The 25,713-nt window shown below is 28.8% G+C and overlaps 1 protein-coding gene across 1 annotated transcript in view; it reads right to left on the reverse strand.

The window, feature by feature from the left end:
* The window catches only part of eag (potassium voltage-gated channel protein ether a go-go), a 238,467-nt gene that overhangs the window by 129,965 nt on the left and 82,789 nt on the right, over window positions 1-25,713 (reverse strand). The window contains exon 2 of the mRNA XM_073972866.1: window positions 6,737-7,352. Within this exon, the coding sequence (XP_073828967.1) occupies window positions 6,737-6,815 (79 nt within the window). The 5' untranslated portion in view covers window positions 6,816-7,352. The remainder of the gene's footprint in view (window positions 1-6,736; window positions 7,353-25,713) is intronic.

The following is a 25,713-nucleotide window of genomic DNA, read 5'->3' on the forward strand; positions in this document are numbered from 1 at the left end:
GCTGTCGTGCTGCGGTGGTGTTGGTTTTAGTGCGTTCTACTTGAGATGAGAGATTTGAAAGGAGGACTCTGCTGTTGTTGTTGATGTTGTTAGTGCGGCTTCTATCAGCAGGGAAACCATTGAAAATCACTCAATACTAGCTTAATTCCTGGCTATCTACAGATATGTGTATGGTTTTGTTAGGCATGTAGGTTAGATGTGTGTGAGTGTGTGCGTGTTAGTATTTGTGGGTAATTGTGGCTCAATAGGCGGAAAATGTTTTTGGTCAAATCCAATGGGGTTGTAAAAATTTATCGCCATTACAGCAAAGAATTCCAAAGGGAATTTAAACATTTCACAATAGCCTTGGATAAATGACTCAAATAAGCAAAGAGAATGGGAATTGGGAATACAACTTTGTTGCCTTGAATTCGTTAAATTCTAAGAAAACTAAAAAGATTTGAATAAATATTTGGATTGAAATAAATTTTTGTTCTAATACACCAAGAAGTTCTTATGTTCTAGTTCGACATGGGCTGTTTAGAATATAGCCTCATCTGCGTGAATTCCAAAATGCATTTTCTTCTCAAAATCGAATAAATAAATCCAGAGATATAACGGTTTTAATGAAACAACACAATAATTAATAACAATCATACGCACCCCGGTTCTTAATAAAGAAAGCCCCATAACTTCCAAACTAAGGCTCCAATTTTAAATATTAAAACATAATTTTAAAGCCAAGAAGATTGCGATTTTATGGAAAACAGAATAATATTGTATTGTAGTGTATTGTATGTAATTCATAATCACTGAAAAATATTTATAAGCAAAATAACTCAAAAGGACATTTTACCTTCCAAAAGTAACACTGTTTAAAGGCGTGCTTTTGGCGGCATTTGGTAGAAAGCGGGTATATTTTTTACTTAATCTTTAAGCTTAAATTCTTTGATTTTGCCAAAAGAAATAAATGTCGAAAATACAAATAAACAAGTAAGAAAAGCGTTAAGTTCGGTCGGGCCGAACTTTTTATACCCTCCACCACAAATTTCAGCCATTTCGGTGGATTAATGTGGCCACAACCTTCAAAATACCGAAATTCGGAAGGTACCGTTCTATGGGGGCTATATGATGGCGTGGACCTATACCTACAAAGTTTTATACGCCTGAAGAAGACTAAATACCAAATTTCAGCCATCTCGGTGTGATAATGAGGCTAAAACTTTCAAAATATCGAAAATCGGGAGATATTGTATTATGGGGGCTATATCAACACGTGGACCTATATAAACATTTTATGGTTGAAATGTTTCTTGGCCTCTGGAAACACAAAATATAAAGTTACAACCGATTCTTTGGTCAAATGGGTCTAATACATTCAAAATATATTAAAATGACGCGTACTTTATAAGGGGCCTTATGTGGGGGCTATACCAAAACGTGGACCTATATAACCCAACTTTGGTGGGAATGTTTTCTGGCCTCTGAAGACACAAAATACCAAATTACAGCCAATTCTGTGGTCAAATGGGTCTAATACATTCAAAATATATTAAAATGACGCGTACTTTATATGGGGCCTTATGTGGGGGCTATACCAAAACGTGGACCTATATAACCCAACTTTGGTAGGAATATTTTTTGGCCTCTGGAGACACAAAGTACCAAATTACAACCAATTCGGTAGTAAAATGGGCCAAATATCTTAAGAATTCCTTAAAACGACAACGCGTCACGCGTCATTTTGTATGGGGGCTATACGAAAGCGTGGACCTACATAGCCCGCTTTCAATACCAAAAGTCCTACGTAAATATAACATATTTTCCCAAAATTTCATCAACCTACGTCAATCCGTTCGGACGCTAGAGTGATTTCCACAGACGGACAGACGGACGGACATGGCTATATCGATGTAGAATTGCACGCTGATCAAGAATATATATACTTTGTGGGGTCTACTATGATTATTTCGAGTAGTTACAAACGTAGTGACAAACTTAATATACCCTCATCCTATGGTGGAGGGTATAAAAATAGATTTTTGGCTTTGGTTTTGTGGTGTTGATGTTGATGGTTTATATATTTATGAAAAACAACCCGCATACACACATATTTAACAAACCACACTTGATGCCACAACTACACTACCATACCCCTGTATACATGTGTGGATGTCTATATGTCAATCGCTTGCCAAAACCTTATAAGCTGTAATTTTGATTTTGGGTTTGGTATTATAGTTTTTTTTCGCACTGATATGACATTGATGCCCCACCAAAAAACACAGCACAGCTCACTGAGAAGGTGCAACATGCAACAATGGTACTGTTTGTTGGTCCTACAGCCACTATACGCTTCTCTGGCTGGCAGCCGGTTGTTTTCTTCCCCCCACTGCAGTGCGCTCGTTGTCAATGATGTGATATATCAACAGTAGTGTTGCAGTTCAAGTCTTGTGTGGTTTGGATGATGGTTTTTGCGGCTAACCACATGAGGTTTATGAATAATATTTATTGTTCTTTCGAAGGTAACAATCATTTATGCCACAATATCAGTGGCACACAGGGTAAATACAATGGGCACCCATACACATACATATATGCACGCATACAGATGCATGTGAACCGTTTGAATGATGGTAAAAGTTTACATTACTTTTAAGCAAATAATAAAAAATAAACTAGTGTGAAGGATAAAGTAAAATTAGTGGTTCGAAACTTATTATTGGGTCAAAGTAAAATTTCAAGATTAAATGCAAAAATCGCTGAAATTTCGACTGAAAGTGGTTAAAATTTTTATTTTTCGAATTTCGTATTATCGTTAAGATTTCAAGGAGTCTAATATTTCTTAAAATGTCTTATTTTTACGTTGGCATTTATTAAAACAAATGATTTTAATTTGATTGTTCCTGGTGGCGTATAACTATTATTAATTATTAGGTTATTCCTGTAAAACCTCCGTAGTTTCTATAATGTTTTATATTTTACATATAACAAGGAGGCAAATGAAAGGCAAGACCATAGGGCCTCGAATTATATTTAAGAGGAAGTCACGTAAATATGTTCTTCATACAAATTTTACATAAAACTTTTATTTTTCTTAATATCTCGTCCTACATTGGCATAGAAAATTTGTTGATTTTGTCAATAAAATTTTAAGGATTAACATGTGTGGAATTTTGTATTTTAAATTAGATTCTAAGATTCCGCAAAATTTATTTAAATAGGTATATTAATATTTCTTTCCCCCATTTCTGGTTCCGTGGTGTTGCGTATAACTAATATTTTATGTTGGATATCCAGCAAAATTTGAAGGAAGGGGTTCCATGCGATGACGTGATTTCATGGCATTTTTTGCATTGGTTCAAACGAAATCGTAAAAGATCCGATATTTTCATTAGCATTTGAACCAATGCAAAGGAATTCGTGAAATATCCGATCTTTTCATTAGCATTTGAACCCATGTAAAGGAAGTCTTGAAAGATCGGATCTTTTCATCAGCTTAAAAAAACTTATTCTAAAAAAAGACATATTTTTAAAAATTAATTTTTTTTTAGCATACAAAATTTTTAAAATTATAAAAAATAAATTCTAAAATTATAAAGTGTCGCGAAATATATTAGAATTAATTAATATTAATTAATTTATCTTAATAAATAATTAATCTTATTACGACAATCATAAAAAATTATATTAACACACATAACTTTCCAAAATATTAATTATTTGATTTTTTGAATAAAATCTTGATAAGATATTCATAGTGTTCAGTCATAACGACAATCTGGATAAAAATTGTAAAATATGGCCCTAAACCCTATATCAAAAACAAGGACTGCTAATAATGTTATATGTTATGGTTACAGATTTCTTTTATTCAGAGACTAATAATGAAATTTCATTAGGAACATTTCTTTCTTAACAATATTCCCAAAAAGTAAAGGATTTTGTTAGAAATTGATCCAGTATGGAATTATGTAAAATTAACAATCCAAAATTAAAACACATAATTTCATCCTGATATACATATACATTTTTAATCTAATTTTCTTAAGGAAATAGTATACCTAGATATATGGTTTATTCGGAAACTCGTAGTGAAATTTTGTGCAGAATTTTTCATATTTTGACAGTTTTCACCTAGAGCCATGTTTTATATTAATTTCATGTATCAACTCGAAAAGAGAAAGAAAAAAAATCATCACAAAATTGGGAAATATTTTCATGTTTCTCGGTTTTCCTTGTCATTTTTTTTGTTGTCGCACAGTGTAATCATCACAAAAGAACGTTCAAATAGATGTACCAGGTTGCGTATGATTAATATTTATTTATGGTTTCTTTTGTAAATTATATAAAATACCCAAAGCTTTGAGAACATTACCTTTAACAAGGCGGTAAATCAAAAGGTGAGACAATATAGTTTCAAATTGTCTTAAACGAGAAATGTCCTTAATTCGTTCTTCATACACTTTTTCCACGAACGTTTTCCACATTTTCGTAAGATGTATTTTGCTTTGCGTGAAAATTTTCAGAATTTTTTAATAAAATTAGCCAGAAAGGATTATTGTATTTTAGAAAAAAGCCTAAGGTGTCTGAATATGTATTAATATACACTACTTTTCCCTTGAAAATAATCACAACAAAATATTAAGATAGTTATTCAATGTTCACGGTGCTCTTGAATCAAATTTAAATGGAAGGTGCTTACACCTGGGAAGTTTTTGCGGATTCTGAAACTACAATATTCATAGATGAGAAAAAAACTAAAACTAAAAACTAAAAAAATCGCCGGAGCGCTTTTTAAATAAATCGAGATTCAAGTTGACATTTTTAGGGGTTGTTTATGTTTTTGCCTGGAAACCTCGAGTTCTACCAAAATGGGAATAAAGAAAATGTTGTAGCTATCAAAATTCTCTACAAGATTGACCTTAATGATATTTTCGTAGGTTTTACAAATTTTGAGATATAGAAGTTGAAATTGGGACAATTCCATTCAATTCTGTATCGTCTTCTTATAAAATAATGTCATGACTGCAATTTCCCAACTTAAACTTATATATCTAAAAAAATGATACAACCTAGGAAAAATTACATAAGCCATTCTTCTAGAGAATTGTCACAGCTATAACATTTTCTAAGGTCCCATGCCGATAAGACTTGCCGTATTCAAGCAAAATCGCCAAACCCTGCTTTTTAAGTATTTTATATCTCCAATGCAACTGAACCAATTTGCAGCAAAAGCTCAAGGTTTGCCGTTTTTATGTATTTTTATGAATTTCGGAGGAGGTGGGTTACTTTCCCCACTTCTTTTTTTAAACGCTATATGTAAAAGCCAAACTTATGATTAATTGGTTTCAGCATAGACTTTGGGAGTCAATGGGGTTGTGTGTACCCTAGATACATATTTGGAGCCTAAATACCGCGCCCACTTTTTTAAATATGTTAATATCACGCCCACTTTTTTAAATATGTTATATATTGAAAACTGATGGCCACACCCACTATTTTTTCCAAAACTAATGAACCTAGTTTCATGCAATTTTCAGAAAATGTTCAGGATTGGCCCGTGATCCAAAATGCTATATATTTGTAGATGAATTTGGGGCGCCTTTTGTTTTATAATCGCTATATTTGCTAAAATTATCAGTGCATCGGCTTGCAAAATAATTTTCGAGACAACGGTGGTTGCATTCCCAATCAATCAACGGTAAATCAGCCATGAAAAACTAAATCATAATAAGCGGGAGAATTCGACTTATAAATCCTAAACAGCGCCAATAGGCGAAAAAATCTGACAAAGTTCGTAAGAGAAGAGGAAGGTTACAGACAAAATCTGTTGATAAATTTAATAACCTCCTCGTTTGACAATGGACCGAAGAAGAGAGATAGAAAGTACCTATTTTTGAAGTGTCAAGTATAAAGTTTATAAAAAGTTGTCATTAAAACTCATTACGACGGGCCAGCAACGCGGACCGAGGTTTGCTAGTTATGTATAATTTCCAGAGATTCGACAGTATTTATTTCCTAATTACCAGAATACATCTGAAAGGCAGGAACATAAAAATTCAAACTATCTTAAAAGAAAAAACTTCTCTCTTTAAATAATTGGTTTTAAATATTTGTTCTAGGTTGCGTATAACTAATAATAATTATTGGGTAATTTTAATAAAAACCTACATAACTTCCATAACTTTTGGAATATCTTAATAAAAGGTATAGCATATGAAAGACAGGAAAATATGGGCTCAGGTTGTCTTTAATGGTAACACACGAATATTGCCTATAGTGCAAATAAAAATCACAAATTGTTCCAAATTTCAATAAAAACAAGAGAAGTTTACTTGATAAAGATATTAATAGAATAATCTGAAATGCGACTGCAGATACTCCACAAATTCTCCACTTGCAGATGTACCGTAAAAATATTTTATAAATTGTTTTTTTTTTTTTAAATTCGACTTATTCAGTTCATTCCGGTACATAGTTTAAAAATATTTTTCTTTTCAACAAAACACTCAACCCATTTTTCCTTCATTTAACTAGGTTGCCGCCACAAACATCACAAACTCTTAAAATGAATGTAAAAAGAAAAAGCTGCAACTATTCAGGAGATTTGTGACGTCAAACCAACCGGAAACATAATCCACAAAAATGTTAAGAGCAACAATGTTTTTTGGGGTCATCAGAGACAGGAAATTAAAATGTTCTTATATATAATAAAAACACTACATAGAAATAAGTTATAAGCTTTGCTACTTACGTTGTGAGTTGGAACGACGTATAATATTCTCCAGGAATGTGTTTTGTGGAGCCACTAATCCTCTACGACCACCCGGCATTTTGATAGGTTTTTCAGGTATTCAATTTTAAGTTAATGCTAATGTTTTATTATTCTTATGGGGTAGTTGTTGTTGTTGTGGTTAAAGTTATCCTTTTTTCAAAAAGATATGTCCATTTGTTTTTGTTTTTACTACTTATTTGTTAATGTTGTTGTTTTTATATTTACTTTTAAATTTTAGTTATCTAGCGCTGCGTGTGAAATATGCGAACTTCATTTATTTGCTGTCATGGCAATGTGTTTTAGTTGCCCCTGTCTCTGAGCTGAAGCAACATTGTAATTTGAAATTGTGTAGCAACATTTGACGTGGCAACATTGTTTCGATTAGCATCATCATTATTAACATTATGATTATCATCAGTCTTTAATATTAAGTCATAAGTATACATTTTTTTAGTTTCTATTTAATTTTTGTTGTTGGTGTTTTTTGTTTTAATTTAGTAATCATAAATGTTAGACCAGATTTTTTAGTTGTAATACGATTTTTTGCAGCATTGTTTTAAGGCTGTTGCTGGGTTTGTAACGAAGTGTTCATTTACTGTAACGAGAGAAACATGGAGAGTAAGGGTTAAACATTAGTCAATTTTGTTATGAAGGATAATTAAAAATTGTCTTCTGGGAATTTTTGATAAAGTTACAAAGAATTGGAAAATCCATAAAATGTGGTAGTTTATTTTAGAAAATTATCAAAATAAGTAATTTTTAATAGCTGCCCAAGGTTGCGTATAACTAATATTAATTTTTGAGTAATTTTAGTAAATGGCCCACAACTCTTAGAATTTTTGTGATATTGCGAACATCAAGGACACGGAGAATGAGGCTTAAACATTAGTAAATTTTGTTATGAAGATTAAAAACTATCTTCTGCGAATTTTGCATTTTAGATAAAATTGCAGAAGATAAGAAAATTAATAAAAAAGTAGTAGTTTATTTTAGACATTTATAAAAATAAGTTAATTTCTATATTTAACCAAGGTTACGTATTAGTTATTAATTTTTGGCTCATTTCAGTAGATGGCTTATAACTCTTAGAATTTTTGTGATATTGCGAACATCAAGGACTCGTATGAAAGGTAAGATAAAAAGGAATAAAGCTACCCTTAATCCGAAATTTATTTTAATTGTCCTTCCTAGACATTGCACATCAAATTTCGACATTTTATATTATTTCCTTTTTCGTAAGACATATTTCTTAAGTAGGGTGTTAAAAATTTTTCAGATAAAATTTACAAATAAAATGACTGCAAGAGCGAATTTTTGAACAATTTTGTGTGATAGTTTTCAATCTAATGTATCTAAAATTATTTTAAAATTCTTTACTTTTCTTTTGACTGTCACCAAAAAAAGGATATTTATATATTTGTTCCAGGTTGCGTATAACTAATATTAATTATTGGGTTCCTTTAGTAAATTATGTATAATTCCTAGAGTTTTGAGAGTATTTGCTTTAACAAGGAGGCATATTAAAGGTGAGACAATACTGATTCAAATTGCCTTCAACGATAAATTTATATATATTTATATTTATTTTTTTGAACAGGGAAAATTGAAGAAATTTTAAATAAATTTTGCCAGATGGACTTTTTAAAGATATTTTCGAAAAGATCTTGAAGTATCCTAAAATATTTTAAAATTCGTTATTTTTTCTTTGATAGTCAACAAAAAAACTATATTTAGATATTTGTTCCAGTTTGCGTATAATTATTGGCCTACTTTAGTAAATTAAATTCTAATAACCAGGACACATCAGACAGGCAAGTCCATAAGGATTCATACTGTTTTAAAACAATATTGCCTTCAATATATTCCTCATGCACTTTATTGATTAAACCTTTAATTTCAAAAACTATTTTCTTGTCAGCATGGAAATTGATGAATTTTCAACTAAAATCTGTAGAAATTTACATATGAAGAATTTTGTTTTTTTAAATAGATTCAATAGTATTCGAAAATGAATTAAAATTTAGTAATTTGCCTTGAGCATTCGTGACTAAAGGGGAAGTTTTAATGTTTATTCCAAGTGGCGTATAACTAATTTTAATTAGTATAAGTCCATTCTGTTATGAAGGAGGATTAAAAACAATCTTCTGGGAATTTTGTATTTTAGATAAAGTTGTGAAGAATATGAAAATCGGTGAAAAATCAGCAGTTTAGTTTAGACAATTATCAAAATAAGTTATTTTCTATTTTTGAACCAGGTTGCGTATAACTAATATTAATATTTGGGTCACATTAGTAAATAGCTTATAACTCTTGGAATTTTTGCGATATTGCGAATATCAAGGACTCGTATAAAAGGCAAGATCATGGGGAATAATCCTAATTTTATTTAAATATTCCTTGCTATGTATTTTCCTCCAAATTTGTGGATATTTTGTTTCAATTTGCAAATTCAATTTCTAAAATAATTTTCTTTTTTACATTTCAATGTCTTGTCCTTTTTTATCGGAAGTTATACTTGAGAATTATTAAAAGCCTCATTATAATATAATAATTGTTCCACAAACATCCCATGCAGGACAAGGGAGACTTCTCTCATATCAATGAGTGCACCCCGATTCATATTAGCTCAATGATATGGGACCTACTGTTTATTGCCGAGTCCGAACGGCGTGTCTTATGACACCACTTGTAGAGAAGTTTAACATGGCTGAAATACTCGGAAAATGTCGCCAACATTACTGAGGGGTATAAAAGCCTCATTATCTTACGAAATATTCATTATTAAGGTTAATTATAAAGAAATTAAAAATGTCAATTTTTTGAAGTATGGAAAATGTTTGTTTCAAGAATTTTGTATTTTAAATAAGATTCTAGGGTATTGGAAAATACATGAAGATATGGTAATTCTCCTTACACAATCATCAAAATTATTTATTTTAAATATATTTCCAGGGTTGCGTATAACTAATATTTATTGTTGGGTTATTTTGGCAAATACTTCATAACTCCTGTAATTTTTGGTTTATTGCCAATATAAAGTGCTCTTATAAGAGGTACGACAATTGGGATTAAAACTGCCTTTAACCCGAAAAATCTTTAAATTACGCTTCCTAGATATTTTGCTCCAAATTTATGGTTATTTGGTTAAAATTGTCAAATTCAAATTATCAAATAAATGTCTCATCATATTTCAATACAATTCAAATTTATTACGAAATTATATTTCATAATAATAAGATATATAAATTGAAAACCCAATCATATTCTCATTATATTCCAAACTATGTGGAATTTATTATATCATGTTCATGCCTTTAAATAAATTGGTTAAATGTACAGAGGTAAAAATGTACCAAATATTTTTGTGAATAATGGGAAAATGTGATATTCTAAGAATTTTGTATTTTGCATAAGGTTCTAAGGTATAGGAAAATATATAAAAATATAGTTCTTTTATCTCTAAAAAATCATAGATTAAGATAATTTAATATTTGTCCGAGGTTGCGTAAAACTAATAATAATTGGGTTGTTACAGTAAATGTCCCATAACTCTTACAATTTTTACTATATTAAAAATATCAAGAATTCATATGAGAGGTAAGAGCATGTGTAATAAAATTGTCATTGATAGAAATTTTCTTTAAATTGCCCTTAGAAGAAATTTTTTTCCAAACAAAAGGTTATTTGGTTTAAAATGTAAATTCAACATGTCCAAAATTGTCTGATTAAATTTCAATGTCCAGCCTTACTTGTTCTGAAATTATGTTTAATAATCCTCTAATAAACTTCCTAACTAAGTGCAGTTTATTACATCATAATCATGCCTAGCAATAAATAGGTTTATTTACATAGAAATAATAAATGTTTAATTTTGTGAACGATGAATGAAAACATGTTCTTAGAATTTTGTATTTTAAAGAAGATCGTAATGTACAGAAATAATTATAAAAGTTTGGATAATCATTGAAATAAATTATTTTAAATATTTCTCCAAGGTTGCGTATAACTAATATTAATTCCTGGATAGTTTTATTATTTAGTTTAGATCATGGGGAATAATCCTAATTTTATTTAAATATTCCTTGCTATGTATTTTCCTCCAAATTTGTGGATATTTTGTTTCAATTTGCAAATTCAATTTCTAAAATAATTTTCTTTTTTACATTTCAATGTCTTGTCCTTTTTTATCGGAAGTTATACTTGAGAATTATTAAAAGCCTCATTATAATATAATAATTGTTCCACAAACATCCCATGCAGGACAAGGGAGACTTCTCTCATATCAATGAGTGCACCCCGATTCATATTAGCTCAATGATATGGGACCTACTGTTTATTGCCGAGTCCGAACGGCGTGTCTTATGACACCACTTGTAGAGAAGTTTAACATGGCTGAAATACTCGGAAAATGTCGCCAACATTACTGAGGGGTATAAAAGCCTCATTATCTTACGAAATATTCATTATTAAGGTTAATTATAAAGAAATTAAAAATGTCAATTTTTTGAAGTATGGAAAATGTTTGTTTCAAGAATTTTGTATTTTAAATAAGATTCTAGGGTATTGGAAAATACATGAAGATATGGTAATTCTCCTTACACAATCATCAAAATTATTTATTTTAAATATATTTCCAGGGTTGCGTATAACTAATATTTATTGTTGGGTTATTTTGGCAAATACTTCATAACTCCTGTAATTTTTGGTTTATTGCCAATATAAAGTGCTCTTATAAGAGGTACGACAATTGGGATTAAAACTGCCTTTAACCCGAAAAATCTTTAAATTACGCTTCCTAGATATTTTGCTCCAAATTTATGGTTATTTGGTTAAAATTGTCAAATTCAAATTATCAAATAAATGTCTCATCATATTTCAATACAATTCAAATTTATTACGAAATTATATTTCATAATAATAAGATATATAAATTGAAAACCCAATCATATTCTCATTATATTCCAAACTATGTGGAATTTATTATATCATGTTCATGCCTTTAAATAAATTGGTTAAATGTACAGAGGTAAAAATGTACCAAATATTTTTGTGAATAATGGGAAAATGTGATATTCTAAGAATTTTGTATTTTGCATAAGGTTCTAAGGTATAGGAAAATATATAAAAATATAGTTCTTTTATCTCTAAAAAATCATAGATTAAGATAATTTAATATTTGTCCGAGGTTGCGTAAAACTAATAATAATTGGGTTGTTACAGTAAATGTCCCATAACTCTTACAATTTTTACTATATTAAAAATATCAAGAATTCATATGAGAGGTAAGAGCATGTGTAATAAAATTGTCATTGATAGAAATTTTCTTTAAATTGCCCTTAGAAGAAATTTTTTTCCAAACAAAAGGTTATTTGGTTTAAAATGTAAATTCAACATGTCCAAAATTGTCTGATTAAATTTCAATGTCCAGCCTTACTTGTTCTGAAATTATGTTTAATAATCCTCTAATAAACTTCCTAACTAAGTGCAGTTTATTACATCATAATCATGCCTAGCAATAAATAGGTTTATTTACATAGAAATAATAAATGTTTAATTTTGTGAACGATGAATGAAAACATGTTCTTAGAATTTTGTATTTTAAAGAAGATCGTAATGTACAGAAATAATTATAAAAGTTTGGATAATCATTGAAATAAATTATTTTAAATATTTCTCCAAGGTTGCGTATAACTAATATTGATTCCTGGATAGTTTTAGTAAATCCTATATATCTCTTGGATTTTTTATTATATTTCTAAGTAAAAGGACTCATAGGAAAGATGTGAACATAGAGATTAAAATTACCTTTAGTCCGATTTAACTTTAAAGTATACTTCCCTGACTTTTTGCTGCAAACTTATGTTAATTGTTTTAAGTTGGAAAATTTAATTTCTTTAAAAAAGTGTCGCTATCACTTTTCAATGTTATGCTTTACTTATAGTGAAATTAAGCTGCATACTTTTTGGATTGCTAAGACTCCAGCCGCATATGGGGTTGGAATATATTATATAATATTGTACGTATTTAAAATGATCTTCGCCTCAATAGACAAAAATTGTCAAATAATAAAGATTTACTGATTATATAGAATAATAAATATTTAATTTTGTGAACGATGAATGAAAACATGTTCTTAGAATTTTGTATTTTAAAGAAGATCGTAATGTACAGAAATAATTATAAAAATGTGGGGCTTCGCCTTGGATAATCATTGAAATAAATTATTTTAAATATTTGTCCAAGGTTGCGTATAACTAATATTAATTTCTGGATAGTTTTAGTAAATCCTATATATCTCTTGGATTTTTTATTATATTTCTAAGTACAAGGACTCATAGGAAAGACGTGAATATAGGGTTTAAAATTGCCTTTAGTCCGAATTTACTTTAAAGTATCCTTTCCAGACTTTTTGTTGCAAACTTGTGGAAATTTCTTTATGTTGACAAGTTAATTTTTTAAAAAATGTCACTATCACCTTTCAATGTTATGCCTTACTTATAGTGAAATTAAGCTACATAGTTTTGGGATTGTTAAGCCTCAAGTCCCGTAATTTTCTAAACATCTACCCGACTATGGGTTTGGAATATATTTTATAATATTGTAGATATTTAAATACATACGATTCGCTGATTATATAGAAATTGAAAATATTAATTTTTTTTAATGTAGGGAAGAGGAAAGTTATGTTTTGTGAATTTTGTATTTTAAAGATGATCACAAAATATTGTAAAATACATGGAAATATGCTTTATTTCCTTAGAAAAACATCAAAGTAGTCTATTATAAAAATCTATTATAAAAAACCTGGATTATTTTGGTAGATTCTTTATAACTCTTGAAATTTTTGCTATATTTCTTTAGACAAGGACACGCAGGAAATTTTTGATTATAAGGATAAAAATTGCCTAGGTTCGAATTCCCTCTAAATTATCCTTCTAGGATTTTTTTTAGCAACTTATGGTTATTTTTTTTTAGTTTGACAAATTTTATTTGCTTAAAAAATGCCGATATCACTTTTCAATGTCATGGCTTACTTATCGAGTAATTGTGATTATAGGGGTAAAATTTGCCTTTGGTTCGAATTTTCTTTAAGGTATCCTTCTCAGACATTTCGTTGCCTTTAATAGTTTGTTTCATTTTGACAAATTAGATTTCTTAAAAAATTACACGTTAATTTTTCAATATTCTGCCGCACTTATGGCAAAATTATGCCACAAAATTAATGGATTGATAAATTGAAAGTCCCATAATTTTCTCATTATCTGGACATCTGTGTACTTGGAATATATTTCTACCATATTTATGTTTTCAAATAAATATATTTACTGATTATATAGAAATTAAAAATATTAATTTTTAATGTGGGTTGAAAGTTATGTTTTGTGAATTTTGTATTTTAAAGATAATCACAAAGGTTAAGAAAATACAGGGAAATGTGCTATATTATCTTAGCCAATCATCATAATTTATCATAATAAAATTTTCCATGGTTGCGTATAACTAATATTAATTATTGGAATATTTTAATAAATACTTAATAACTTTTGGAATTTAACCTATATTTCTATAGACAAGGATAAACAGGAAATATGTGACTATACGGATAAAGAAAGCCTTTGGTTCGAATTTTCTTTAAATTATCCTTCTAGGACTTTTTGTAGCAAACTTATGTTATTTTTTAGTTTGACAAATTTGATTTCCTCAAAATCAATTTTCAATGACATCCTTTACTTGTTGAGTATTTGTGCTACTAAATTATTGGATTGCTCATTATCTGTGTAGAAATATTAAAGTTTGTTAACGAAGGGAGAAAAAAATTTTTTTGTGAATATTGTATTTTAAAGAAGACCGCAAGGTTTAGGAAAATACATAAAAAAATTGGTAGTTTTATTTAGACAAACATCAAAATAAGTTTTATATGCATTTGTCCAAGGTTGCGTATAACTATTATTAATTACTGTCTCGTTTTAGTATATCCTTTAAAACTCTTCGAATTTTTGATATATTTCAAACATTAAGGGTACTTGTCGAGTAATAGTGCTACTCAATTATTGGATTGCTAAAGTGAAAGTCCCATAATTTGCTCATTATCTATATGGAAATATTAAAATTTGTTAACGAATGGAATATATTTCTGTGAATTTTGTATTTTAAAGAAGATCGCAAGGTTTAAGAAAATGCATAAAAATTTGGTAGTTTTATTTAGACAAACCTAAAAATAAGTTTTTATAAGCATTTGTCCCAGGTTGCGTATAACTATTATTAATTACTGTCTCGTTTTAGTATATCCTTTATAACTCTTCAAATTTTTATTATATTTCAAAAATTAATGGCTTATATGAAAGGCAAGACCATGGCAATTAAAATTTCCTTTAACGCAAATTTTCTTCAAATTGTTCTTCCCATACATTTTCTTCACTACTTTATGTAACAGCATTTAAATTTCTCACATAATTACAAATATCACATTTCATAGACTAGATTATAAAATTCTTTTACATAATTATTGGATTTCTAAATTGAAAACCTTATAATCTTCTAATTATCTTACTAATCATTTGCCATTTATTAGCTCATCTTGATGTTCATGCCTTTGAATAAATAGATTAATTAATTGCAAATAATCTTGGCACTTAGCAACAAGAACACACACAACATGGGGTCTCAATTTTAATTACCCAATTCAAATATTCCTCAACACAAGATGATGAACAAGCAAACGAACAAATAGTTGGTCCTTGTGTTGGCCAATACCACATAATGAAAATCTAAAATGTCTCAAATAAAATTTTTCAACCAAACCAATCCGAATTCGAAAATCTGCACTCTATACACGGTGTTAGACAAATATTCCTAAGGCAAATAGATACATATACACACGCAGAGATAAAGTGGAAACTGGAGTCTGTTATAATTGGGTTTGAAATGAAAACTAAGAAGAAGAACAAGAAGATAATGAAATAATTCATTTCATTTGAAATATAAATACATATTAGTTCAATACACACACATGTGGAAAGAAATGAACAAATACCAGGACCAAAGGAGGAAATTAATTTTGTCAGGGCATCCACATAATCAAAGCATATATATACACATCATCATCATGTGTGTGTGTGTGTAAACATGTGATGATGATGACAAGACAAACTTCCTGCTTTGCTATAGAGAAAGCAAAAAGCACATCCTGGGGGATCGAATAGACATGATGATGGAAAAGAATTAAATTAGTTTGTTTTCTTGCCTCTTCTATTTCTGTAATGGAAGGAAACATCAGCAAAGTATATTTGCCTGCCAGCAAATTAATAAATTGTAGGAATGTGGGTAAATAACTTTGTGCTCTAAATGCTGCTGTTGGCATTTGAAAGCCTTAAAGGTATTTTTGGAAGAAGATTAGAGTGTAAATTTGTGAAGGATTAGTTTTCAATAAGGGATTTCCAAAAGTTTTAGTGGATTTAAGGGAGCCTTTTTGGAGTTTATTAACCCCTGGAACCACAAGGCGTATAAGTATTATTAATAGAAATATGGGGGTGACGTATGACTTATATTAATAATAAAAATAACTGATACACACTACAACACAGGGTAAGCAGATTGCTGAAATGGTGTAGGAAAATAATATAAAAAAATCATTGCATTTCCAAAAGCATAAATTCAATTAAAGATTTTTTTTTAATTACACTATAAAATAAAATATATTTGTTAAAAAATAGATTATCTCCTCATCTGCATATTTAAAATTCAACAATGCATTTACATAACCGTTTATATTACAATACAATATATTGATTGTAGTTTATAACCGCCAATGACCATGGAAACGACCATCCAATCATGCAATCACATACTCATTTCTGTCCCGCTCTCTCCCTCGTCAACCATGGGAAAAATGTCCTCAGTTCATTTTAACATTGAAATTTATGAGAATTACATTAGAATGAATGCACGCTGACTTAGACAACATGCAAAGGTATCCTTGTATCCTTGGCAGGACATGGGAAATATTGAACAAATCGAATTGTCTCTCTACACAGCCAGTCACTCATTTATTCACTCAGTCAATATATGTGTGTAATTATAGATATAAAAGCATTTTTTCTAATTAAGGAAATCTTAAACTCATTACATGGAAAACGCAGCATATACACATACCTTCGGAATGTTATATACATATTTTCAATGTTAACAGGGAGTGATGAGACAATAACATTTGCAAGGATATGAAGGACAATATGAGTGCCATAAAGGATTGGAATTTAAAGACCAATAAAATTTTTCAGGGATGACAATATCTATAAAAAATGGATTTTTTAAAGAATGTTTTTAAAGCAAACAAAAGCACATAAACGTGGATTTTTTAAAGAATATTTTTCAAGCAAACCAAAGCACATAAACGTGGATTTTTTAAAGAATATTTTTCAAGCAAACCAAAGCACATAAACGTGGATTTTTTAAAGAATATTTTTCAAGCAAACCAACGTGGATTTTTTAAAGAATATTTTTCAAGCAATCTAAACACCATAAACGTGGATTTTTGAAGAATATTTTTCAAGCATTCTAAACACCATAAACGTGGATTTTTAAAGAATATTTTTCAAGCAATCTTAACACCATAAACGTGGATTTTTTAAAGAATATTTTTCAAGCAATCTAAACACCATAAACGTGGATTTTTTAAAGAATATTTTTCAAGCAAACCAATTGCCATAAACGTGGATTTTTTAAAGAATATTTTTCAAGCAAACCAATTGCCATAAACGTGGATTTTTTAAAGAATATTTTTCAAGCAAACCAATTGCCATAAACGTGGATTTTTTAAAGAATATTTTTCAAGCAAACCAATTGCCATAAACGTGGATTTTTTAAAGAATATTTTTCAAGCAAACCAATTGCCATAAACGTGGATTTTTTAAAGAATATTTTTCAAGCAAACCAATTGCCATAAACGTGGATTTTTTAAAGAATATTTTTCAAGCAAACCAATTGCCATAAACGTGGATTTTTTAAAGAATATTTTTCAAGCAAACCAATTGCCATAAACGTGGATTTTTTAAAGAATATTTTTCAAGCAAACCAATTGCCATAAACGTGGATTGTTTAAAGAATATTTTTCAAGCAAACCAATTGCCATAAACGTGGATTTTTTAAAGAATATTTTTCAAGCAAACCAATTGCCATAAACGTGGATTTTTTAAAGAATATTCTTCAAGCAAACCAATTGCCATAAACGTGGATTTTTTAAAGAATATTTTTCAAGCAAACCAATTGCCATAAACGTGGATTTTTTAAAGAATATTTTTCAAGCAAACCAATTGCCATAAACGTGGATTTTGTTAAAGAATATTTTTCAAGCAAACCAATTGCCATTAACGTGGATTTTTTAAAGAATATTCTTCAAGCAAACCAATTGCCATAAACGTGGATTTTTTAAAGAATATTTTTCAAGCAAACCAATTGCCATAAACGTGGATTTTTTAAAGAATATTTTTCAAGCAAACCAATTGCCATAAACGTGGATTTTTTAAAGAATATTTTTCAAGCAAACCAATTGCCATAAACGTGGATTTTTTAAAGAATATTTTTCAAGCAAACCAATTGCCATAAACGTGGATTGTTTAAAGAATATTTTTCAAGCAAACCAATTGCCATAAACGTGGATTTTTTAAAGAATATTTTTCAAGCAAACCAATTGCCATAAACGTGGATTGTTTAAAGAATATTTTTCAAGCAAACCAATTGCCATAAACGTGGATTTTTTAAAGAATATTTTTCAAGCAAACCAATTGCCATAAACGTGGATTGTTTAAAGAATATTTTTCAAGCAAACCAATTGCCATAAACGTGGATTTTTTAAAGAATATTTTTCAAGCAAACCAATTGCCATAAACGTGGATTTTTTAAACAATATTTTTCAAGCAAACCAATTGCAATAAACGTGGATTTTTTAAAGAATATTTTTCAAGCAAACCAATTGCCATAAACGTGGATTTTTTAAAGAATATTTTTCAAGCAAACCAATTGCCATAAACGTGGATTTTTTAAAGAATATTTTTCAAGCAAACCAATTGCCATAAACGTGGATTTTTTAAAGAATATTTTTCAAGCAAACCAATTGCCATAAACGTGGATTGTTTAAAGAATATTTTTCAAGCAAACCAATTGCCATAAACGTGGATTTTTTAAAGAATATTTTTCAAGCAAACCAATTGCCATAAACGTGGATTGTTTAAAGAATATTTTTCAAGCAAACCAATTGCCATAAACGTGGATTTTTTAAAGAATATTTTTCAAGCAAACCAATTGCCATAAACGTGGATTGTTTAAAGAATATTTTTCAAGCAAACCAATTGCCATAAACGTGGATTTTTTAAAGAATATTTTTCAAGCAAACCAATTGCCATAAACGTGGATTTTTTAAACAATATTTTTCAAGCAAACCAATTGCAATAAACGTGGATTTTTTAAAGAATATTTTTCAAGCTAACCAATTGCCATAAACGTGGATTTTTTAAAGAATATTTTTCAAGCAAACCAATTGCCATAAACGTGGATTTTTTAAAGAATATTTTTCAAGCAAACCAATTGCCATAAACGTGGATTTTTTAAACAATATTTTTCAAGCAAACCAATTGCCATAAACGTGGATTTTTTAAACAATATTTTTCAAGCAAACCAATTGCCATAAACGTGGATTTTTTAAAGAATATTTTTCAAGCAAACCAATTGCCATAAACGTGGATTTTTTAAACAATATTTTTCAAGCAAACCAATTGCCATAAACGTGGATTTTTTAAAGAATATTTTTCAAGCAAACCAATTGCCATAAACGTGGATTTTTTAAGAATATTTTTCAAGCAAACCAATTGCCATAAACGTGGATTTTTTAAAGAATATTTTTCAAGCAAACCAATTGCCATAAACGTGGATTTTTTAAAGAATATTTTTCAAGCAAACCAATTGCCATAAACGTGGATTTTTTAAAGAATATTTTTCAAGCAAACCAATTGCCATAAACGTGGATTTTTTAAAGAATATTTTTCAAGCAAACCAATTGCCATAAACGTGGATTTTTTAAAGAATATTTTTCAAGCAAACCAATTGCCATAAACGTGGATTTTTTAAAGAATATTTTTCAAGCAAACCAATTGCCATAAACGTGGATTTTTTAAAGAATATTTTTCAAGCAAACCAATTGCCATAAACGTGGATTTTTTAAACAATATTTTTCAAGCAAACCAATTGCCATAAACGTGGATTTTTTAAAGAATATTTTTCAAGCAAACCAATTGCCATAAACGTGGATTTTTTAAAGAATATTTTTCAAGCAAACCAATTGCCATAAACGTGGATTTTTTAAAGAATATTTTTCAAGCAAACCAATTGCCATAAACGTGGATTGTTTAAAGAATATTTTTCAAGCAAACCAATTGCCATAAACGTGGATTTTTTAAAGAATATTTTTCAAGCAAACCAATTGCCATAAACGTGGATTGTTTAAAGAATATTTTTCAAGCAAACCAATTGCCATAAACGTGGATTTTTTAAAGAATATTTTTCAAGCAAACCAATTGCCATAAACGTGGATTGTTTAAAGAATATTTTTCAAGCAAACCAATTGCCATAAACGTGGATTGTTTAAAGAATATTTTTCAAGCAAACCAATTGCCATAAACGTGGATTTTTTAAACAATATTTTTCAAGCAAACCAATTGCCATAAACGTGGATTTTTTAAACAATATTTTTCAAGCAAACCAATTGCAATAAACGTGGATTTTTTAAAGAATATTTTTCAAGCTAACCAATTGCCATAAACGTGGATTTTTTTAAAGAATATTTTTCAAGCAAACCAATTGCCATAAACGTGGATTTTTTAAACAATATTTTTCAAGCAAACCAATTGCCATAAACGTGGATTTTTTAAAGAATATTTTTCAAGCAAACCAATTGCCATAAACGTGGATTTTTTAAAGAATATTTTTCAAGCAAACCAATTGCCATAAACGTGGATTTTTTAAAGAATATTTTTCAAGCAATCTAAACACCATAAACGTGGATTTTTTAAAGAATATTTTTCAAGCAATCTAAACACCATAAACGTGGATTTTTTAAAGAATATTTTTCAAGCAAACCAATTGCCATAAACGTGGATTTTTTAAAGAATATTTTTCAAGCAAACCAATTGCCATAAACGTGGATTTTTTAAAGAATATTTTTCAAGCAAACCAATTGCCATAAACGTGGATTTTTTAAAGAATATTTTTCAAGCAAACCAATTGCCATAAACGTGGATTTTTTAAAGAATATTTTTCAAGCAAACCAATTGCCATAAACGTGGATTTTTTAAAGAATATTTTTCAAGCAAACCAATTGCCATAAACGTGGATTTTTTAAAGAATATTTTTCAAGCAAACCAATTGCCATAAACGTGGATTTTTTAAAGAATATTTTTCAAGCAAACCAAAGCACATAAACGTGGATTTTTTAAAGAACATTTTTCAAGCTAACCAATTGCCATAAACGTGGATTTTTTAAAGAATATTTTTCAAGCTAACCAATTGCCATAAACGTGGATTTTTTAAAGAATATTTTTCAGGCAAACCAATTGCCATAAACGTGGATTTTTTAAACAATATTTTTCAAGCAAACCAATTGCCATAAACGTGGATTTTTTAAAGAATATTTTTCAAGCAAACCAATTGCCATAAACGTGGATTTTTTAAAGAATATTTTTCAAGCAAACCAATTGCCAAAAACGTGGATTTTTTAAAGAATATTTTTCAAGCAAACCAATTGCCATAAACGTGGATTTTTTAAAGAATATTTTTCAAGCAAACCAATTGCCATAAACGTGGATTTTTTAAAGAATATTTTTCAAGCAAACCAATTGCCATAAACGTGGATTTTTTAAAGAATATTCTTCAAGCAAACCAATTGCCATAAACGTGGATTTTTTAAAGAATATTTTTCAAGCAAACCAATTGCCATAAACGTGGATTTTTTAAAGAATATTTTTCAAGCAAACCAATTGCCATAAACGTGGATTTTTTAAAGAATATTTTTCAAGCAAACCAATTGCCATAAACGTGGATTTTTTAAAGAATATTATTCAAGCAAACCAATTGCCATAAACGTGGATTTTTTAAAGAATATTTTTCAAGCAAACCAATTGCCATAAACGTGGATTTTTTAAAGAATATTTTTCAAGCAAACCAATTGCCATAAACGTGGATTTTTTAAAGAATATTTTTCAAGCAAACCAATTGCCATAAACGTGGATTTTTTAAAGAATATTTTTCAAGCAAACCAATTGCCATAAACGTGGATTTTTTAAACAATATTTTTCAAGCAAACCAATTGCCATAAACTTGGATTGTTTAAACAATATTTTTCAAGCAAACCAATTGCCATAAACGTGGATTTTTTAAAGAATATTTTTCAAGCAAACCAATTGCCATAAACGTGGATTTTTTAAAGAATATTTTTCAAGCAAACCAATTGCCAAAAACGTGGATTTTTTAAAGAATATTTTTCAAGCAAACCAATTGCCATAAACGTGGATTTTTTAAAGAATATTTTTCAAGCAAACCAATTGCCATAAACGTGGATTTTTTAAAGAAAATTTTTCAAGCAAACCAATTGCCATAAACGTGGATTTTTTAAAGAATATTTTTCAAGCAAACAAATTGCCATAAACGTGGATTTTTTAAAGAATATTTTTCAAGCAAACCAATTGCCATAAACGTGGATTTTTTAAAGAATATTTTTCAAGCAAACCAATTGCCATAAACGTGGATTTTTTAAACAATATTTTTCAAGCAAACCAATTGCCATAAACTTGGATTTTTTAAACAATATTTTTCAAGCAAACCAATTGCCATAAACGTGGATTTTTTAAAGAATATTTTTCAAGCAAACCAATTGCCATAAACGTGGATTTTTTAAAGAATATTTTTCAAGCAAACCAATTGCCAAAAACGTGGATTTTTTAAACAATATTTTTCAAGCAAACCAATTGCCATAAACGTGGATTTTTTAAAGAATATTTTTCAAGCAAACCAATTGCCATAAACGTGGATTTTTTAAAGAATATTTTTCAAGCAAACCAATTGCCATAAACGTGGATTTTTTAAAGAATATTTTTCAAGCAAACCAATTGCCATAAACGTGGATTTTTTAAAGAATATTTTTCAAGCAAACCAATTGCCATAAACGTGGATTTTTTAAAGAATATTTTTCAAGCAAACCAATTGCCAAAAACGTGGATTTTTTAAAGAATATTTTTCAAGCAAACCAATTGCCATAAACGTGGATTTTTTAAAGAATATTTTTCAAGCAAACCAATTGCCATAAACGTGGATTTTTTAAAGAATATTTTTCAAGCAAACCAATTGCCATAAACGTGGATTTTTTAAAGAATATTTTTCAAGCAAACCAATTGCCATAAACGTGGATTTTTTAAAGAATATTTTTCAAGCAAACCAATTGCCATAAACGTGGATTTTTTAAAGAATATTTTTCAAGCAAACCAATTGCCATAAACGTGGATTTTTTAAAGAATATTTTTCAAGCAAACCAATTGCCATAAACGTGGATTTTTTAAACAATATTTTTCAAGCAAACCAATTGCCATAAACTTGGATTTTTTAAACAATATTTTTCAAGCAAACCAATTGCCATAAACGTGGATTTTTTAAAGAATATTTTTCAAGCAAACCAATTGCCATAAACGTGGATTTTTTAAAGAATATTTTTCAAGCAAACCAATTGCCAAAAACGTGGATTTTTTAAAGAATATTTTTCAAGCAAACCAATTGCCATAAACGTGGATTTTTTAAAGAATATTTTTCAAGCAAACCAATTGCCATAAACGTGGATTTTTTAAAGAATATTTTTCAAGCAAACCAATTGCCATAAACGTGGATTTTTTAAAGAATATTTTTCAAGCAAACCAATTGCCATAAACGTGGATTTTTTAAAGAATATTTTTCAAGCAAACCAATTGCCATAAACGTGGATTTTTTAAACAATATTTTTCAAGCAAACCAATTGCCATAAACTTGGATTTTTTAAACAATATTTTTCAAGCAAACCAATTGCCATAAACGTGGATTTTTTAAAGAATATTTTTCAAGCAAACCAATTGCCATAAACGTGGATTTTTTAAAGAATATTTTTCAAGCAAACCAATTGCCAAAAACGTGGATTTTTTAAAGAATATTTTTCAAGCAAACCAATTGCCATAAACGTGGATTTTTTAAAGAATATTTTTCAAGCAAACCAATTGCCATAAACGTGGATTTTTTAAAGAATATTTTTCAAGCAAACCAATTGCCATAAACTTGGATTTTTTAAACAATATTTTTAAAGCAAACCAATTGCCATAAACGTGGATTTTTTAAAGAATATTTTTCAAGCAAACCAATTGCCATAAACGTGGATTTTTTAAAGAATATTTTTCAAGCAAACCAATTGCCATAAACGTGGATTTTTTAAAGAATATTTTTAAAGCAAACCAATTGCCATAAACGTGGATTTTTTAAAGAATATTTTTAAAGCAAACCAATTGCCATAAACGTGGATTTTTTAAAGAATATTTTTCAAGCAATCTAAACACTATAAACGTGGATTTTTTAAAGAATATTTTTCAAGCAAACCAATTGCCATAAACGTGGATTTTTTAAAGAATATTTTTCAAGCAAACCAATTGCCATAAACGTGGATTTTTTAAAGAATATTATTCAAGCAAACCAATTGCCATAAACGTGGATTTTTTAAAGAATATTTTTCAAGCAAACCAATTGCCATAAACGTGGATTTTTTAAAGAATATTTTTCAAGCAAACCAATTGCCATAAACGTGGATTTTTTAAAGAATATTTTTCAAGCAAACCAATTGCCATAAACGTGGATTTTTTAAAGAATATTTTTCAAGCAAACCAATTGCCATAAACGTGGATTTTTTAAAGAATATTTTTCAAGCAAACCAATTGCCATAAACGTGGATTTTTTAAAGAATATTTTTCAAGCAAACCAATTGCCATAAACGTGGATTTTTTAAAGAATATTTTTCAAGCAATCTAAACACTATAAACGTGGATTTTTTAAAGAATATTTTTCAAGCAAACCAATTGCCATAAACGTGGATTTTTTAAAGAATATTTTTCAAGCAAACCAATTGCCATAAACGTGGATTTTTTAAAGAATATTTTTCAAGCAAACCAATTGCCATAAACGTGGATTTTTTAAAGAATATTTTTCAAGCAAACCAAAGCACATAAACGTGGATTTTTTAAAGAATATTTTTCAAGCAAACCAAAGCACATAAACGTGGATTTTTTAAAGAATATTTTTCAAGCAAACCAAAGCACATAAACGTGGATTTTTTAAAGAATATTTTTCAAGCAAACCAAAGCACATAAACGTGGATTTTTTAAAGAATATTTTTCAAGCAAACCAAAGCACATAAACGTGGATTTTTTAAAGAATATTTTTCAAGCAAACCAATTGCCATAAACGTGGACTTTTTAAAGAATATTTTTCAAGCAAACCAATTGCCATAAACGTGGATTTTTTAAAGAATATTTTTCAAGCAAACCAATTGCCATAAACGTGGATTTTTTAAAGAATATTTTTCAAGCAAACCAATTGCCATACACGTGGATTTTTTAAAGAATATTTTTCAAGCAAACCAATTGCCATAAATGTGGATTTTTTAAAGAATATTTTTCAAGCAAACCAATTGCCATAAACGTGGATTTTTTAAAGAATATTTTTAAAGCAAACCAATTGCCATAAATGTGGATTTTTTAAAGAATATTTTTCAAGCAAACCAATTGCCATAAACGTGGATTTTTTAAAGAATATTTTTTAAGCAAACCAATTGCCATAAACGTGGATTTTTTAAAGAATATTTTTCAAGCAATCTAAACACCATAAACGTGGATTTTTTAAAGAAT

Source organism: Musca autumnalis, unplaced genomic scaffold (genome assembly GCF_047663935.1).
Source record: "Musca autumnalis isolate F117 unplaced genomic scaffold, ASM4766393v1 scaffold_3, whole genome shotgun sequence".
In the NCBI taxonomy this organism is placed as follows: Eukaryota; Metazoa; Arthropoda; class Insecta; order Diptera; family Muscidae; genus Musca; species Musca autumnalis.